The 18,929-nt window shown below is 54.1% G+C and overlaps 1 protein-coding gene across 2 annotated transcripts in view; it reads right to left on the bottom strand.

The window, feature by feature from the left end:
* The window catches only part of pik3ap1 (phosphoinositide-3-kinase adaptor protein 1), a 244,812-nt gene that overhangs the window by 200,729 nt on the left and 25,154 nt on the right, over window positions 1–18,929 (bottom strand). For both annotated transcript variants that reach the window (XM_072491866.1, XM_072491865.1), the window contains exon 2: window positions 1,300–1,707. In XM_072491866.1, the coding sequence (XP_072347967.1) occupies window positions 1,300–1,707 (408 nt within the window). The remainder of the gene's footprint in view (window positions 1–1,299; window positions 1,708–18,929) is intronic.

The following is an 18,929-nucleotide window of genomic DNA, read 5'->3' as shown; positions in this document are numbered from 1 at the left end:
CAGGAAGGGATGCCCCGAGTCGTGCTTCATCGGCGAGACCATGCAGACGCTATAACAACGGATGGACAGACACCGCGCGACAATCGCCAGGCAGGAGTGTTCCCTTCCAGTCGGGGAACATTTCAGCAGCCAAGATCTTCGGGTAAACATTCTCCAAGGCGGCCTTCAAGACACACGACAACGCAGAATCGGCAAGTTTTGCTCGCATGAGGACAGACTCAACCAGGTTATATGTAACCCCCACCATACTGCTTGTATTTGTAAAATCCTACTAACTGTCCTGGCTTGTGACAATTCACACATCGATTTTTTTTTTCTCTTCTGTGTACCTAGGTTCTGTGTACGTTTCCTTGGCCGCAAAAAAATACTTTTCACTGTACTTCGGCACAATACATAAATCAAATCTAAATCAAATCAAGACTACTTGCGATTATCCCTCACTCCACTCACACTGTCAGTTCCTGTAAAGGCTCACATTCCAATCTGTAAGTATCAAGCAATTGTGTCTCTGCCGATATATGCTGCGATTGTGAACCTGCCTCCACTTCACCCGCTGAAGGAGCAGCGCTCCGAAAGCTGGTGACTTCAAATAAACCTGTTGGACTTTAACCTGGTGCTGTGAGGCTTCTTACTGTGCTCACCCCAGTCCAACGATTGCATCTCCAATTCAGTCCAAAGATGTGCAGGTTAGGTGGATTGGTCACGCTAAATTGCACCTTAGTGTCCAGGGTTGTGCAGGTTAGGTGGGGATAGGGAGGGGGAGAGGGCCTGGGTAGGGTGCCCTTTCAGAGGGTCGGTGCAGACTCGATGAGCCAAATGGCCACCTTCTGCACTGTCGGGACAATGATTCATACCAAATGTGAAAACGATCAACACAGCTTATTGCTCTGGCATGAAGTTTAAGATCCCATTTGGTTGTGTGAGTCTACTGAGGGACATCTATAAGGGGTAAGGTAACTTCACTGCAATGATGGCAGCAGGGTAGCACAGTGGTTAGCACTGTTGTTTCACAGTGCCAGGGATCCGGGTTCGATTCCCGGCTTGGGTCACTGTCTGTGCAGAGTCTGCACGTTCTCCCCGTGACTGCGTGGGTTTCCTCCGGGTGCTCCGGTTTCCTCCCACAAGTCCCGAAAGACGTGCTGTCAGGTGAATTGGACATTCTGAATTCTCTCTCTCTGTACCCGAACAGGCGCCGGAAGGTGGCGACTAGGGTTTTTTCACAGTAACTTCATTGCAGTGTTAATGTAAGCCGACTTGTGACAATAATAAACATTATGCTGATGACAATTCAAAACTCACTCTCACTGATGGCTTCTTCCACAGCTGAGACGAAAACATCTGGGTCATCGTCACAGGAGACCTGTTTCCACCTTTTCCATTCTCGAAACAAGGTCCGTAGTTCCTCTGTCTCCGTCACCGCGCAGAGAAACATGACCACTTTATGTGCCGGCACCAGGATCCTCTGCAGCCCATGTTCCAATGCGGGAAGAACGGCCAATTCCAGGAACTGTGGCGAAAGCAGCACCAGTTGGCATTTACATTTCCTGAACTGGCTGAAGTCCCGGCTGGTAAACGAGGTGCTCTCGTCGACCGTGTGGGGCAGAACGTGAAAACGACTAGCGGTTGTGAGCAAGCTGACGAGGTACGCACTCCATTCCTTCGCATCCTCCGCGTAGAAAATCACCACATCGCATCTGCCCAACTGTCCTGGAAGAGAAATCAATCATTACTTTGTGAAATAAATCCTTTCTTTTTCAGGTTGATTAGATATTTCACAGGTGGAACACTGCACCACCACCATCGCCCCTAAAGGCGGCAACATTCTCATTACTGAAGTCAGTAATTAATATCCACCCGACTGAGGCAAAGGTGTCGGCGTGGGAACACCCCGATGGTGGGGGTGTCCAGACCATGAGCTACAGCCTGAGGATACGGGACTCACCATTTAGGACAGAGATGAGGGGAAATGTCTTCCCCCACAGATGGTGAGATGGTGTTTTCAAGAAGCTGGTAGATACAGCACATAGGACGAAGGGGATCAAAGGATATGGGGGGGAATGCGGGATTCGGCTATTGAGTTGGATGATCAGCCAATATCACAATGAATGGCGGAGCAGGCTCGAAGGGCCGAATGGCCGGCTCCTGCTCCTATTTTCCATGTTTCTACCCAGACATAGCCCGAGAATGACCGGCTATGACTTCTGGCCCACTCTTGCAACCATTACCTCTGGTGTCCCCCTCAGGATCTCTCCTCGCTCTTCACAGCTCCATGCTGCCTCTTGGTGACTGCATCTGACTCATACCACAGTATCTGTTTCGGCATATACACTGACTGAGGGCGGCAGTGGCGCAGTGGTTGGCACTACTGCCTCAGGGCGCCGAGGACCCCGGTTCGATACCCGGCCCCAGGTCACTGTCTGTGTGGAGTTTGCACATTTTCCCCATGCAGGATAGGTGAATTGACCACACTAAATTGCCCCTTAATTTGGGCAGTGCTGGGGAGGATCACAGTGTGCTGGGCTCTGCTGGGATGATCACAGTATGATGGGCTGTGCTGGGATGGTCACAGTGCGCTGGGCTCCGCTGGGATGATCAGTGTGATGGGCTGTGCTGGGGAGGATCACAGTGTGATGGGCTGTGCTGGGGAGGATCACAGTGTGCTGGGCTGTGCTGGGGAGGATCACAATGTGATGGGCTGCGCTGGGGGGGGGGATCACAGTGTGATGGGCTGTGCTGGGGAGGATCACAGTGTGTTGGGCTGTGCTGGGGAGGATCACAGTGTGCTGGGCTGTGCTGGGGAGGATCACAGTGTGTTGGGCTGTGCTGGGATGATCACAGTGTGCTGGGCTGTGCTGGGGAGGATCACAATGTGATGGGCTGCGCTGGGGAGGATCACAATGTGATGGGCTGCGCTGGGGGGGGGGATCACAGTGTGATGGGCTGTGCTGGGATGATCACAGTGTGATAGGCTGTGCTGGGGAGGATCACAGTGTGCTGGGCTGTGCTGGGGAGGATCACAGTGCGCTGGGCTCTGCTGGGATGATCACAGTGTGATGGGCTCTGCTGGGATGATCAGTGTGATGGGCTGTGCTGGGGTGATCACAGTGTGTTGGGCTGTGCTGGGGAGGATCACAGTGTGATGGGCTGTGCTGGGGAGGATCACAGTGTGCTGGGCTGTGCTGGGGAGGATCATAGTGTGCTGGGCAGTGCTGGGGGGGGGATCACAGTGTGATGGGCTGCGCTGGGATGATCACAGTGTGCTGGGCTGTGCTGGGGAGGATCACAGTGTGCTGGGCTGTGCTGGGGAGGATCATAGTGTGCTGGGCTGTGCTGGGGAGGATCATAGTGTGCTGGGCAGTGCTGGGGGGGGGATCACAGTGTGATGGGCTGTGCTGGGGAGGATCACAGTGTGCTGGGCTGTGCTGGGATGATCACAGTGTGCTGGGCTGTGCTGGGGAGGATCACAGTGTGCTGGGCTGTGCTGGGGAGGATCATAGTGTGCTGGGCAGTGCTGGGGGGGGGATCACAGTGTGATGGGCTGTGCTGGGGAGGATCACAGTGTGCTGGGCTGTGCTGGGATGATCACAGTGTGCTGGGCTGTGCTGGGATGATCACAGTGTGCTGGGCTGTGCTGTAGAGGATCACAGTGTGCTGGGCTGTGCTGGGGAGGATCACAGTGTGTTGGGCTGTGCTGGGGAGGATCACAGTGTGTTGGGCTGTGCTGGGGAGGATCACACGCTGTGCTGGGGAGGATCACAGTGTGATGGGCTGTGCTGGGATGATCAGTGTGATGGGCTGTGCTGGGGAGGATCACAGTGTGCTGGGCTGTGCTGGGGAGGATCACAGTGTGCTGGGCTGTGCTGGGGAGGATCACAGTGTGTTGGGCTGTGCTGGGGAGGATCACAGTGTGCTGGGCTGTGCTGGGGAGGATCACAGTGTGTTGGGCTCTGCTGGGATGATCACAGTGTGATGGGCTGTGCTGGGATGATCACAGTGTGATGGGCTGTGCTGGGATGATCACAGTGTGATAGGCTCTGCTGGGATGATCACAGTGTGATAGGCTCTGCTGGGATGATCACAGTGTGCTGGGCTGCGCTGGGGAGGATCACAGTGTGTTGGGCTCTGCTGGGATGATCACAGTGTGATAGGCTCTGCTGGGATGATCACAGTGTGATGGGCTGTGCTGGGGAGGATCATAGTGTGCTGGGCTGTGCTGGGGAGGATCACAGTGTGCTGGGCTGTGCTGGGATGATCACAGTGTGCTGGGCTGTGCTGGGATCACTGTGTTGGGCTGTGCTGGGATGATCACAGTGTGATGGGCTGTGCTGGGGAGGATCACAGTGTGCTGGGATGATCACAGTGTGATGGGCTGTGCTGGGATGATCACAGTGTGCTGGGCTGTGCTGGGGAGGATCACAGTGTGATGGGCTGTGCTGGGATGATCACAGTGTGCTGGGCTGTGCTGGGGAGGATCACAGTGTTGGGCTGTGCTGGGGAGGATCACAGTGTGCTGGGCTGCGCTGGGGGGGATCACAGTGTGCTGGGCTGTGCTGGGGAGGATCACAGTGTGTAGGGCTGTGCTGGGGAGGATCACAGTGTGATGGGCTGTGCTGGGGAAGATCACACAATGTGCTGGGCTGTGCTGGGGAGGATCACAGTGTGATAGGCTCTGCTGGGATAATCACAGTGTGATAGGCTCTGCTGGGATAATCACAGTGTGATAGGCTCTGCTGGGATGATCACAGGGTGATGGGCTGTGGTGGGATGATCACAGTGTGCTGGGAATGATCACAGTGTGATGGGCTGTGCTGGGGTGATCACAGTGTGATGGGCTGTGCTGGGAGGATCACAGTGTGCTGGGAATGATCACAGTGTGATGGGCTGTGCTGGGGTGATCACAGTGTGCTGGGCTGTGCTGGGGAGGATCACAGTGTGTTGGGCTGTGCTGGGGAGGATCACAGTGTGTTGGGCTGTGCTGGGGAGGATCACAGTGTGCTGGGCTGTGCTGGGGAGGATCACAGTGTGTTGGGCTGTGCTGGGGAGGATCACAGTGTGCTGGGCTGTGCTGGGGAGGATCACAGTGTGCTGGGCTGTGCTGGGGAGGATCACAGTGTGATGGGCTGTGGTGGGATGATCACAGTGTGATGGGCTGTGGTGGGGAGGATCACAGTGTGCTGGGCTGTGCTGGGGAGGATCACAGTGTGCTGGGCTGTGCTGGGGAGGATCACAGTGTGTTGGGCTGTGCTGGGGAGGATCACAATGTGTTGGGCTGTGCTGGGGAGGATCACAGTGTGCTGGGGAGGATCACAGTGTGCTGGGCTGTGCTGGGGAGGATCACAGTGTGTTGGGCTGTGCTGGGGAGGATCACAATGTGTTGGGCTGTGCTGGGGAGGATCACAGTGTGCTGGGGAGGATCACAGTGTGCTGGGCTGTGCTGGGGAGGATCACAGTGCGCTGGGCTCTGCTGGGATGATCACAGTGTGATGGGCTGTGCTGGGGAGGATCACAGTGCGCTGGGCTCTGCTGGGATGATCAGTGTGATGGGCTGTGCTGGGGAGGATCACAGTGTGATGGGCTGTGCTGGGATGATCACAGTGTGCTGGGCTGTGCTGGGGAGGATCATAGTGTGCTGGGCAGTGCTGGGGGGGGGATCACAGTGTGATGGGCTGCGCAGGGGGGGGGGGGATCACAGTGTGATGGGCTGTGCTGGGATGATCACAGTGTGCTGGGCTGTGCTGGGATGATCACAGTGTGCTGGGCTGTGCTGGGATGATCACAGTGTGCTGGGCTGTGCTGTAGAGGATCACAGTGTGCTGGGCTGTGCTGGGGAGGATCACAGTGTGCTGGGCTGTGCTGGGGAGGATCACAGTGTGTTGGGCTGTGCTGGGGAGGATCACACGCTGTGCTGGGGAGGATCACAGTGTGATGGGCTGTGCTGGGATGATCACAGTGTGCTGGGCTGTGCTGGGGAGGATCACAGTGTGCTGGGCTGTGCTGGGGAGGATCACAGTGTGATGGGCTGTGCTGGGATGATCACAGTGTGCTGGGCTGTGCTGGGGAGGATCACAGTGTGCTGGGCTGTGCTGGGCTGATCACAGTGTGATGGGCTGTGCTGGGATGATCACAGTGTGATAGGCTCTGCTGGGATGATCACAGTGTGATAGGCTCTGCTGGGATGATCACAGTGTGATGGGCTCTGCTGGGATGATCACAGTGTGATAGGCTCTGCTGGGATGATCACAGTGTGATGGGCTCTGCTGGGATGATCACAGTGTGATAGGCTCTGCTGGGATGATCACAGTGTGATAGGCTCTGCTGGGATGATCACAGTGTGATGGGCTGTGCTGGGGATGATCACAGTGTGATGGGCTGTGCTGGGATGATCACAGTGTGATAGGCTCTGCTGGGATGATCACAGTGTGCTGGGCTGTGCTGGGATGATCACAGTGTGCTGGGCTGTCTGGGGGGGATCACTGTGATGGGCTGTGCTGGGGAGGATCACAGTGTGTTGGGCTGCGCTGGGGAGGATCACAGTGTGATGGGCTGTGCTGGGGAGGATCACAGTGTGCTGGGCTGCGCTGGGGAGGATCACAGTGTGTTGGGCTGTGCTGGGGGGGATCACAGTGTGCTGGGCTGTGCTGGGGAGGATCACAGTGTGATGGGCTGTGCTGGGGAGGATCACAGTGTGCTGGGCTGCGCTGGGGAGGATCACAGTGTGCTGGGCTGCGCTGGGGAGGATCACAGTGTGTTGGGCTGCGCTGGGGAGGATCACAGTGTGATGGGCTGTGCTGGGGAGGATCACAGTGTGCTGGGCTGCGCTGGGGAGGATCACAGTGTGTTGGGCTGTGCTGGGGAGGATCACAGTGTGCTGGGCTGCGCTGGGGAAGATCACACAATGTGCTGGGCTGTGCTGGGGGGGATCACAGTGTGTTGGGCTGTGCTGGGGGGGATCACAGTGTGCTGGGCTGTGCTGGGAGGATCACAGTGTGTTGGGCTGCGCTGGGGAGGATCACAGTGTGATGGGCTGTGCTGGGGGGGATCACAGTGTGCTGGGCTGCGCTGGGGAGGATCACAGTGTGATGGGCTGTGCTGGGGGGGATCACAGTGTGCTGGGCTGTGCTGGGGAGGATCACAGTGTGCTGGGCTGTGCTGGGGGGGGGATCACAGTGTGTTGGGCTGTGCTGGGGTGATCACAGTGTGCTGGGCTGTGGTGGGGAGGATCACAGTGTGCTGGGCTGTGCTGGGGAGGATCACAGTGTGCTGGGCTGTGCTGGGGAGGATCACAGTGTGATAGGCTCTGCTGGGGATGATCACAGTGTGCTGGGCTGTGCTGGGGGGATCACTGTGTTGGGCTGTGCTGGGGAGGATCACAGTGTGCTGGGCTGTGCTGGGGGGATCACTGTGTTGGGCTGTGCTGGGGAGGATCACAGTGTGCTGGGCTGTGCTGGGGTGATCACTGTGTTGGGCTGTGCTGGAATTGGCTGTGATGGGGAGGATCACAGTGTGCTGGGCTGTGCTGGGGATGATCACAGTGTGCTGGGCTGTGCTGGGGGGATCACTGTGTTGGGCTGTGCTGGGGAGGATCACAGTGTGCTGGGCTGTGCTGGGGAGGATCACAGTGTGTTGGGCTGTGCTGGGGAGGATCACAGTGTGATGGGCTGTGCTGGGGAGGATCACAGTGTGCTGGGCTATGCTGTGGAGGATCACAGTGTGATGGGCTGTGGTGGGATGATCACAGTGTGATGGGCTCTGCTGGGATGATCACAGTGTGATGGGCTCTGCTGGGATGATCACAGTGTGCTGGGCTGTGCTGGGGAGGATCACAGTGTGCTGGGCTGTGCTGGGGAGGATCACAGTGTGCTGGGCTGTGCTGGGGAGGATCACAGTGTGATGGGCTGTGCTGGGATGATCACAGTGTGATGGGCTGTGCTGGGGAGGATCACAGTGTGTTGGGCTGCGCTGGGATGATCACAGTGTGCTGGGCTGTGCTGGGGAGGATCACAGTGTGCTGGGCTGTGCTGGGGAGGATCACAGTGTGCTGGGCTGCGCTGGGGGGATCACAGTGTGATAGGCTGTGCTGGGGAGGATCACCGTGTGCTGGGCTGTGCTGGGGAGGATCACAGTGTGCTGGGCTGTGCTGGGGAGGATCACAGTGTGATAGGCTGTGCTGGGGGGGATCACAGTGTGATAGGCTGTGCTGGGGAGGATCACCGTGTGCTGGGCTGTGCTGGGGAGGATCACAGTGTGTAGGGCTGTGCTGGGGAGGATCACAGTGTGATGGGCTGTGCTGGGGAAGATCACACAATGTGCTGGGCTCTGCTGGGAGGATCACAGTGTGCTGGGAATGATCACAGTGTGATGGGCTGTGCTGGGGAGGATCACAGTGTGCTGGGCTGTGCTGGGGAGGATCACAGTGTGCTGGGCTGTGCTGGGGAGGATCACAGTGTGCTGGGCTGTGCTGGGATGATCACAGTGTGATAGGCTCTGCTGGGATGATCACAGTGTGCTGGGCTGTGCTGGGGAGGATCACAGTGTGATGGGCTGTGCTGGGGAGGATCACAGTGTGATGGGCTGTGCTGGGGTGATCAGTGTGATGGGCTGTGCTGGGGAGGATCACAGTGTGCTGGGCTGTGCTGGGGAGGATCACAGTGTGCTGGGCTCTGCTGGGATGATCACAGTGTGATGGGCTGTGGTGGGGAGGATCACAGTGTGATGGGCTGTGCTGGGGAGGATCACAGTGTGCTGGGCTGTGCTGGGGAGGATCACAGTGTGCTGGGCTGTGCTGGGGAGGATCACAGTGTGCTGGGCTGTGCTGGGGAGGATCACAGTGTGCTGGGCTGTGCTGGGGAGGATCACAATGTGTTGGGCTGTGCTGGGGGGATCACTGTGTTGGGCTGTGCTGGGGAGGATCACAGTGTGCTGGGGAGGATCACAGTGTGCTGGGCTGTGCTGGGGAGGATCACAGTGTGATGGGCTGTGCTGGGATGATCACAGTGTGCTGGGCTGTGCTGGGATGATCACAGTGTGCTGGGCTGTGCTGGGGAGGATCACAGTGTGCTGGGCTGTGCTGGGGAGGATCACAGTGTGCCGGGCTGTGCTGGGGAGGATCACAGTGTGCTGGGCTGTGCTGGGGAGGATCATAGTGTGCTGGGCTGCGCTGGGGGGGATCACAGTGTGATGGGCTGTGCTGGGATGATCACAGTGTGCTGGGCTGTGCTGGGGAGGATCACAGTGTGCTGGGCTGTGCTGGGGAGGATCACCGTGTGCTGGGCTGTGCTGGGGAGGATCACAGTGTGCTGGGCTGCGCTGGGGGGATCACAGTGTGATAGGCTGTGCTGGGGAGGATCACCGTGTGATGGGCTGTGCTGGGGAAGATCACACAATGTGCTGGGCTGTGCTGGGGAGGATCACAGTGTGATAGGCTCTGCTGGGATAATCACAGTGTGATAGGCTCTGCTGGGATGATCACAGTGTGCTGGGCTGTGCTGGGATGATCACAGTGTGCTGGGCTGTGCTGTAGAGGATCACAGTGTGCTGGGCTGTGCTGGGGAGGATCACAGTGTGCTGGGCTGTGCTGGGGAGGATCACCGTGTGCTGGGCTGTGCTGGGGAGGATCACAGTGTGCTGGGCTGCGCTGGGGGGATCACAGTGTGATAGGCTGTGCTGGGGAGGATCACAGTGTGATGGGCTGTGCTGGGGAAGATCACACAATGTGCTGGGCTGTGCTGGGGAGGATCACAGTGTGATAGGCTCTGCTGGGATAATCACAGTGTGATAGGCTCTGCTGGGATGATCACAGGGTGATGGGCTGTGGTGGGATGATCACACTGTGATGGGCTGTGCTGGGAGGATCACAGTGTGCTGGGCTGTGCTGGGGAGGATCACAGTGTGCTGGGCTGTGCTGGGGAGGATCACACTGTGATGGGCTGTGCTGGGAGGATCACAGTGTGTTGGGCTGCGCTGGGGAGGATCACAGTGTGCTGGGCTGTGCTGGGGAGGATCACAGTGTGCTGGGCTGTGCTGGGATGATCACAGTGTGCTGGGCTGTGCTGGGAATGATCACAGTGTGATGGGCTGTGCTGGGGTGATCACAGTGTGATGGGCTGTGCTGGGGAGGATCACAGTGTGCTGGGCTGTGCTGGGATGATCACAGTGTGCTGGGCTGTGCTGGGAATGATCACAGTGTGATGGGCTGTGCTGGGGTGATCACAGTGTGATGGGCTGTGCTGGGGAGGATCACAGTGTGCTGGGATGATCACAGTGTGCTGGGCTGTGCTGGGAATGATCACAGTGTGATGGGCTGTGCTGGGATGAACACAGTGTGCTGGGCTGTGCTGGGATGATCACAGTGTGCTGGGCTGTGCTGGGAATGATCACAGTGTGATGGGCTGTGCTGGGGAGGATCACAGTGTGATGGGCTGTGCTGGGGTGATCAGTGTGATGGGCTGTGCTGGGGAGGATCACAGTGTGATGGGCTCTGCTGGGATGATCACAGTGTGATGGGCTGTGGTGGGATGATCACAGTGTGATGGGCTGTGCTGGGGAGGATCACAGTGTGATGGGCTGTGCTGGGGAGGATCACAGTGTGATGGGCTGTGCTGGGGAGGATCACAGTGTGCTGGGCTGTGCTGGGGAGGATCACAGTGTGATAGGCTCTGCTGGGATGATCACAGTGTGATGGGCTGTGCTGGGATGATCACAGTGTGATGGGCTGTGCTGGGGAGGATCACAGTGTGCTGGGCTGTGCTGGGGAGGATCACAGTGTGCTGGGCTGTGCTGGGGAGGATCACAATGTGTTGGGCTGTGCTGGGGGGATCACTGTGTTGGGCTGTGCTGGGGAGGATCACAGTGTGCTGGGCTGTGCTGGGGAGGATCACAGTGTGTTGGGCTGTGCTGGGGGGATCACTGTGTTGGGCTGTGCTGGGGAGGATCACAGTGTGCTGGGCTGTGCTGGGAGGATCACAGTGTGCTGGGCTGTGCTGGGGAGGATCACAATGTGTTGGGCTGTGCTGGGGGGATCACTGTGTTGGGCTGTGCTGGGGAGGATCACAGTGTGCTGGGCTGTGCTGGGATGATCACAGTGTGCTGGGCTGTGCTGGGGAGGATCACAATGTGTTGGGCTGTGCTGGGGAGGATCACAGTGTGCTGGGGAGGATCACAGTGTGCTGGGCTATGCTGGGGAGGATCACAGTGTGATGGGCTGTGCTGGGGAGGATCACAGTGTGTTGGGCTGTGCTGGGGAGGATCACAGTGTGCTGGGCTGTGCTGGGGAAGATCACACAATGTGCTGGGCTGTGCTGGGGAGGATCACAGTGTGTTGGGCTGTGCTGGGGAGGATCACAGTGTGTTGGGCTGTGCTGGGGAGGATCACAGTGTGATGGGCTGTGCTGGGGAAGATCACACAATGTGCTGGGCTGTGCTGGGGAGGATCACAGTGTGCTGGGCTGTGCTGGGGAGGATCACAGTGTGCTGGGCTATGCTGGGGAGGATCACAGTGTGATGGGCTGTGCTGGGGAGGATCACAGTGTGTTGGGCTGTGCTGGGGAGGATCACAGTGTGATGGGCTGTGCTGGGGAAGATCACACAGTGTGCTGGGCTGTGCTGGGGAGGATCACCGTGTGCTGGGCTGTGCTGGGGAGGATCACAGTGTGCTGGGCTGTGCTGGGGAGGATCACAGTGTGATGGGCTGTGGTGGGATGATCACAGTGTGATGGGCTGTCTGGGGAGGATCACAGTGTGTTGGGCTGTGCTGGGATGATCACAGTGTGCTGGGCTGTGCTGGGGAGGATCACAGTGTGCTGGGCTGTGCTGGGATGATCACAGTGTGCTGGGCTGTGCTGGGATCACTGTGTTGGGCTGTGCTGGGATGATCACTGTGTGCTGGGCTGTGCTGGGGAGGATCACTGTGTGCTGGGCTGTGCTGGGGAGGATCACTGTGTGATCGGCTCTGGACTCTGCTGGGAGGATCACAGTGTGATGGGCTCTGCTGGGGAGGATCACTGTGATGGGCTCTGCTGGGGAGAATCACAGTGTGATGATATCTGCTGGGAGGATCACAGTGTGATGGACTCTGCTGGGGGGATCACACAGTGTGCTGGCCTGTGCTGGGGAGGATCACAGTGTGATGGACTCTTCTGGGAGGTATGCATGTGGGGTGCTGGATGAGGGATGGGAGTGGGCTCTGCTGTCCTGCGATCATGGAGCTTGCGTTGCAACAAACAATGACTAAACTAGATGTTCCTCACCCAGGACCCTACACTCCAACAAACAGTGGGGCAGCAGGGTAGCATTGTGGTTAGCACAATTGCTTCACAGCTCCAGGGTCCCAGGTTCGATTTCGGCTTGTGTCACTGTCTGTGCGGAGTCTGCACATCCTCCCCGTGTGTGCGTGGGTTTCCTCCGGGTGCTCCGGTTTCCTCCCACAGTCCAAAGATGTGCAGGTTAGGTGGATTGGCCGTGATAAATTGCCCTTTGTGTCCAAAATTGCCCTTAGTGTTGGGTGGGGTTACTGGGTTAGGGGGATGGGGTGGAGATGTTGACCTTGGGTAGGGTGCTCTTTCCAAGAGCCGGTGCAGACTCGATGGGCCGAATGGCCTCCTTCTGCACTGTAAATTCTATGAACATTGTCAAAACAGATGGATTGAAAACTGCTCCCCAAAATATTAAACTAAATTAGAGTGGGGGGCAATTTGACTTCCATATCTATTTGAAAGTTATCACGTGTTTAATTAGCACGCATAGATACATAGAAGATAGGAGCAGGAGGAGGCCTTTTGGCCCTTCGAGCCTGCTCCGCCATTCATCACCGTCATGGCTGATCATCCAACTCAAGAGCCTAATCCTGCTTTCTCCCCATAGCCTTTGATCCCATTCTCCCCAAGTGCTATATCCAGCCGCCTCTTGAATATATTCAATGTTTTAGCATCAACTACTTCCTGTGGTAATGAATTCCACAGGCTCACCACCCTTTGGGTGAAGAAATTGTTTTGTTACCTGTGTGGTAGGAAACAATGCTTGGTTAATGATGAGGTCTTCTGAATCTCAATGAAGACTCAAACTCGTCCAGTAGTAACAAAAGGTTTATTGAGTAACTATGACAATAATTGCATGAGTTCTTTACTTTAACTTTGATACTAGTGATAAGGTTAACAAGATCTAACTACAGTAACTATACGTAACTCCACCAGCCATCTGAACTAATCTGATACTGCCCTGGTCACAGTACACCCAAGAGAGAGGGAGAGACACAATGTGTTGCTTTTTATATCCCTGTTGGTCCGGCCCTCTAGTGATCATGTGGTGCGACTGATTACACATTAACCCCTTATGTACATGCACATACAGAGATCACTACAGAAATGTCTCCTCATCTCTGTCTGAAATGGTTTACCCTGAATCCTCAGGCTGTGACCGCTGGTTCTGGACACACCCATCATTGGTATCATCTTCCTGCATCTACCCTGTCCAGTCCTGTTAGAATTTTATAAGTCTCTATGAGATCCCCCCTCATTCTTCTGAACTCCAGCGAGAACAATCCCAACCTAGTCAATCTCTCCTCATATGACAGTCCCGCCATCCCTGGAATCAGTCTGGTAAACCTTCGCTGCTCTCCGAGAGCAAGAACATCCTCCCTCAGAGGAGACCAAAACTGCCCACAATACTCCAAATGTGACCCAGGTCCCGCTGCACACTCCCCTCTCCCAATTTACAACCATTCAGGTAGTAATCTGCCTTCCTGTTTTTGCTTCCAAAGTGAATAACCTCACACTTATCCAAATTATACTGCATCTGCCATTGGTTTGCCCACTCGCCCAACCTGTCCAGATCTTGCTGCAGGATCACCCTCCCACCCAACGTGGCATCATCTGCAAACTTTGAGATGTTACATTTTGTTCCCTCATCCAAATCATTAATATATATTGTGAATAGCTGGGGTCCCAGCACGATTCCTGTGGCACCCCACTGGTTACTGCCTGCCAATTTGAAAAGGACCCGTTAATTCCTCTCTGCCAACCAGTTTTCTATCCAGTTACATTTCCCCCAATCCCATGCGCTTTAATTTTGCGCAATAATCTCTTATGCGGGACTTTGTCAATCCCAGAAATTGGAACTGCCTAAATTTGTCAATTTGTTGATATCAAAGACGATCCATCCTATTGGTCGTTCAACAAATGGTCAGAGGCCAGCGATTAAAATATAAATTCAAAGGACCACGGGTCACTCAGCCCTTGCCTCGATCAACTTTGGTCATTTTTAATCTGCTGTTGTATGTTCTCTATCCACAGGTTGTGGGGTGTCATTGGGTAGGCTGAAAATGTACTTCCCATCCCTAGTTACCCTTGAGCAGGTGGTGTTGACCTGTCTTCTGGAACATTCCATGTGGTGTAGATACACCCACAACATTCATCGATGGCGGAGGATTCAGACTATGATCAAGCTAATATAAATGTAATCCATCCGATAGATCCTTCAAGTGTTGAAGGGCAGCTCTGCTTGTTGTAAAGTTGGGAGATTTTAGTCTTTTTTTTTAACTCATCAAAATTTTCCACACACACTTCAGCAGAAGTGCTGACAAGCTTGGCCGAGAAAAAAGTTATTTCCTGATTTCGCGCTTTCGATTTTACAAAGACGTTGATCAATAAGAATAAATCGCAGCATCCCATGGGGTTTCTAGACTTTTCCACAGTTCTTGAATGGCCCTCGTGACTGCAGAGAGGCTGCGCCTCTTGAGATTTTAAGGTCGCCAGCAGTGGGTGGCCTCCGTGAGTGGGTGCAGGGTCGGAGCAGCTTGCCAATTCTTCAGCCCAGAGGCGAGCTGGGGTGGGAAATTGAGAAATGGCGTCTGTTCTACAGGGCGGTCTTTTAATATGGAACCGATATTAATCAGACCATGCGGAGGGAATGTCACTCTGCGTTTAATTCACTCTGCCTGATTTGCAAGAGTCGAGTGTTAACAATGACTGCATTCCATTTTATGATGCTTAACACGCTAGCACAGTGGTTAGCCATGTTGGTTCACAGCTCCAGGGTCCCAGGTTCGATTCCCGACTTGGGTCACTATCTGTGCGGAGTCGGCGCGTCCTCCCCGTGTGTGCGTGGGTTTCCTCCGGGTGCTCCGGTTTCCTCCCACAGTCCACAGACGTGCAGGTCTTTGGACTGTGGGAGTATTCGGTTCGCAGTATTTGCCACAGATCCGGGTCTGAGATAGGGGCTGAGGAATGTCAGACCCTAATTCTGGTTTATACGTCGAACTCTTCGGATTAATGTCAAGGTGGGAACAGCAATATAAGTGACAAATCTTAAATTCTTTACCCGTCGGTCTGGCCTCAATAAAACTCGAGATGGATTTGCAGGCATAGCATTAGTTATTTTATTTGACTTGCAAGTCTGACTCATTTCACACAGACACAGAACACAAGCTGCCTCCTGAGTCTCCCGAATCGAGTGATTCTGTAGAACAAAGAAATCTCTACCAACACATTCAAATGGCATCAGGTTTCACATGCACAATTCCCATAGGTCATCCTATACCCCTCCTGACCTGGCCATACATCCTAATTGGCTCACTTCCCATCCCTTCCTCTGGCCCCCTATTACCCAGCATCCTTTTCTCCTCCACTGGACACCCCATCCTCCCTCCTTTGCCATGCGTTCTGAAATCCTTTGTCTGTGAACTAACAGAATGAGACCGGCCTATATCTACATTACAGTAACTAATATCTTTAAAGTAACTATTTTATATCACATTCGTCATAAGGAAAGGTGGCAATCAGGTCACTGTGAACTGACCCTTCCACAAGTCATAAACAATGGGCACACCACCTATTCAATCTCGACCTTAAAAACAGAACTATTTCCTTGGAGTAAAAATGTCACGGGTTCAAGTCCCCCACCTCCAGGGATAGAAACACAAAATCCAGGTTGACAGTCCAACGCAGTCTTTGTTGAACTGGGACACCCAACGGCCCTCTCAATGTAAAAGATTGCGCGGAACTATTTTGAAGGGTAGTGAAGTTCTACATAGAACATAGAACATAGAACAATACAGCGCAGTACAGGCCCTTCGGCCCACGATGTTGCACCGAAACAAAAGCCATCCAACCTACACTATGCCATTATCATCCATATGTTTATCCAATAAACTTTTAAATGCCCTCAATGTTGGCGAGTTCACTACTGTAGCAGGTAGGGCATTCCACGGCCTCACTACTCTTTGCGTAAAGAACCTACCTCTGACCTCTGTCCTATATCTATTACCCCTCAGTTTAAAGTTATGTCCCCTCGTGCCAGCCATATCCATCCGCGGGAGAAGGCTCTCACTGTCCACCCTATCCAACCCCCTGATCATTTTAGCTAACTGGCTAACATTTGTCCCTCAATCGATATCCCGAAACCAGATTAACTGGTCACTATCACATTGGCTTTTGTGGGATCTTGCTGTGTGCAAATAGGCTGCTGTGTTTCGTACAATTCCAATGGTGCAGGAGGCATGCAACATCCTGAGGTGACAAAAGGCGCTACATAAACGCAAGGCCTTTCTTCCATGCAGACTATTTCTAAAGTATTGAAGTCCCGTGTTGGCATCAGCAATTGCCAGAGCGATTCTCGTACAGATAGCAGGGACCTCCCTGGAACCCATAGAATCCCTACAGTGCAGAAGGACATAAGAACATAAACATAAGAACATAAGAACTAGGAGCAGGAGTAGGCCATCTGGCCCCTCGAGCCTGCTCCACCATTCAATGAGATCATGGCTGATCTTTTGTGGACTCAGCTCCACTTTCCGGCCCAAACACCATAACCCTTAATCCCTTTATTCTTCAAAAAACTATCTATCTTTATCTTAAAAACATTTAATGAAGGAGCCTCTACTGCTTCACTGGGCAAGGAATTCCATAGATTCACAACCCTTTGGGTGAAGAAGTTCCTCCTAAACTCAGTCCTAAACTCCTCCTCAATGCTGCCTTGACCGACCTCGTTAAACCAATCAACATGTAGATTAAAATCCCCCATGATAACTGCTGTACCATTTCTACATGCATCTGTTATTTCTTTGTTTATTGCCTGCCCCACCATAATGTTACTATTTGGTGGCCTATAGATTACTCCTATCAGTGACTTTTTTGCCTTACTATTCCTGATTTCCAGACAAATGGATTCAACCTTACCCTCCATAGCACCGATGTCATCCCTTACTGTTGCCCGGATGTCATCCTGAAATAACAGAGCTACACCACCTCCCTTACCATCCACTCTGTCCTTCCAAAAAGTTTGATACCCTCGGATATTTAACTCCCAGTCGTGACCATCCTTTAACCATGTTTCAGTAATGGCCACTAAATCATAGTCATTCACGATGATTTGCACCATCAACTCATTTACCTTATTCCGAATACTACGAGCATTCAGGTAAAGTACACTTATGTTGGCTTTTTTACCTCTGTTCTGAATCTTAACACCTCGATCAGTAACCTCTCCTAAGTTATATTTCCTCTTAACCTTTCTCCTAATTTTCCTTGTCGTTGAACCCATATCTTCCTGTAACAACCAGCTGCTTCGCTTACCATTAATGTTTTCACTTCCCGTTTTATTTCTTTTAGTAGTCCTGGTCCTATTCACTGAGCTCCCCTCAGTCACTGTATCTTGTACTGTCGCCCTTTTTGATTTTTGACTCTGGCTTCTCTGCCTTACACTTTCCCCTGCCTTTTATTTCTGTCCCTGTTTTACTACCTTCCAACTTCCTGCATCGGTTCCCATCCCCCTGCCACATTAGTTTAAACTCTCCCCAGCAGCTCTAGCAAACATCGGTTCAAGTCCTGCCCAGGTGCAGACCGTCCGGTTTGTACTGGTCCCACCTCCCCCAGAACCGGTTCCAATGTCCCAGGAATTTGAATCCCTCCCTCTTGCACCATCTCTCGAGCCACATATTCATCCTCTCTATCCTGACATTCCTTCTCTGACTAGCTCGTGGCACTGGTAGCAATCCTGAGATTACTACCTTTGAGGTCCTACTTTTTAGTTTAACTCCTAGCTCCCTAAATTCAACTTGTAGGACCTCATCACGTTTTTTACCTATATCGTTGATGCCTATGTGCACCATGACAGCTGGCTGTTCACCCCGCCCCCCCCCCCCCCCCGCCCCAGAATGTCCTGCAGCCGCTCCGAGACATCCTTGACCCTTGCACCAGGGAGGCAACATACCATCCTGGAGTCTCGATTGCGTCTGCAGAACCGCCTGTCTATTCCCCTTACAATTGAGTCCCCTATCACTATAGCCCTGCCATTCTTCTTCCTGCCCAGCTGCGCAGCAGAGCCAGCCACGGTGCCATGAACCTGGCTGCTGCTGCCTTCCCCTGGTGAGCCATCTCCCTCAACAGTATCCAAAGCGGTATATCTGTTTTGCAGGGAGATGACCGCAGAGGACACCTGCACTGCCTTCCTACTCTTGCTCTGTCTTTTGGTCACCCATTTACTCTCTCCCTCAGTACCTTTCACCTGCGGTGTGACCAACTCGCTCAACGTGCTATCCACGACGTTCTCAGTATCACGGATGCTCCAAAGTGAGTCCATCCGCAGCTCCAGAGCCGTCAAGCGGTCTACCAGGAGCTGCAACTGGACACACTTCTTGCACGTGAAAGAGCCAGGGACAGTGGACATTCGGCCCATCGTGTCAGCACCGACCCTCAGAAAAAGCCCCCCACCGACCCCCTCCCCACCCTATCCCCATAACCCCACCTAACCTTTCGGACACTAAGAGGCAATGTAGCACAGCCAATCCACCTAATCTTTGGACTGCATCTACCCCTGACAAGACTTGATAAGCTGACAGTCAGCATCTCTGGTTACTCCACAGCAGAAATGACGTGACATAAATAACGGGCGAGGAACCCCTTGGGCCAGCGATGGGGCAACCTGGGCTAGTGAGTGGG

The sequence above is a fragment of the Scyliorhinus torazame genome, chromosome 28 (assembly GCF_047496885.1).
Source record: "Scyliorhinus torazame isolate Kashiwa2021f chromosome 28, sScyTor2.1, whole genome shotgun sequence".
Lineage (NCBI taxonomy): Eukaryota > Metazoa > Chordata > Chondrichthyes > Carcharhiniformes > Scyliorhinidae > Scyliorhinus > Scyliorhinus torazame.
Note: the sequence above shows the minus strand (reverse complement) of the source record. Positions and strands in the feature narration are given on the sequence as shown.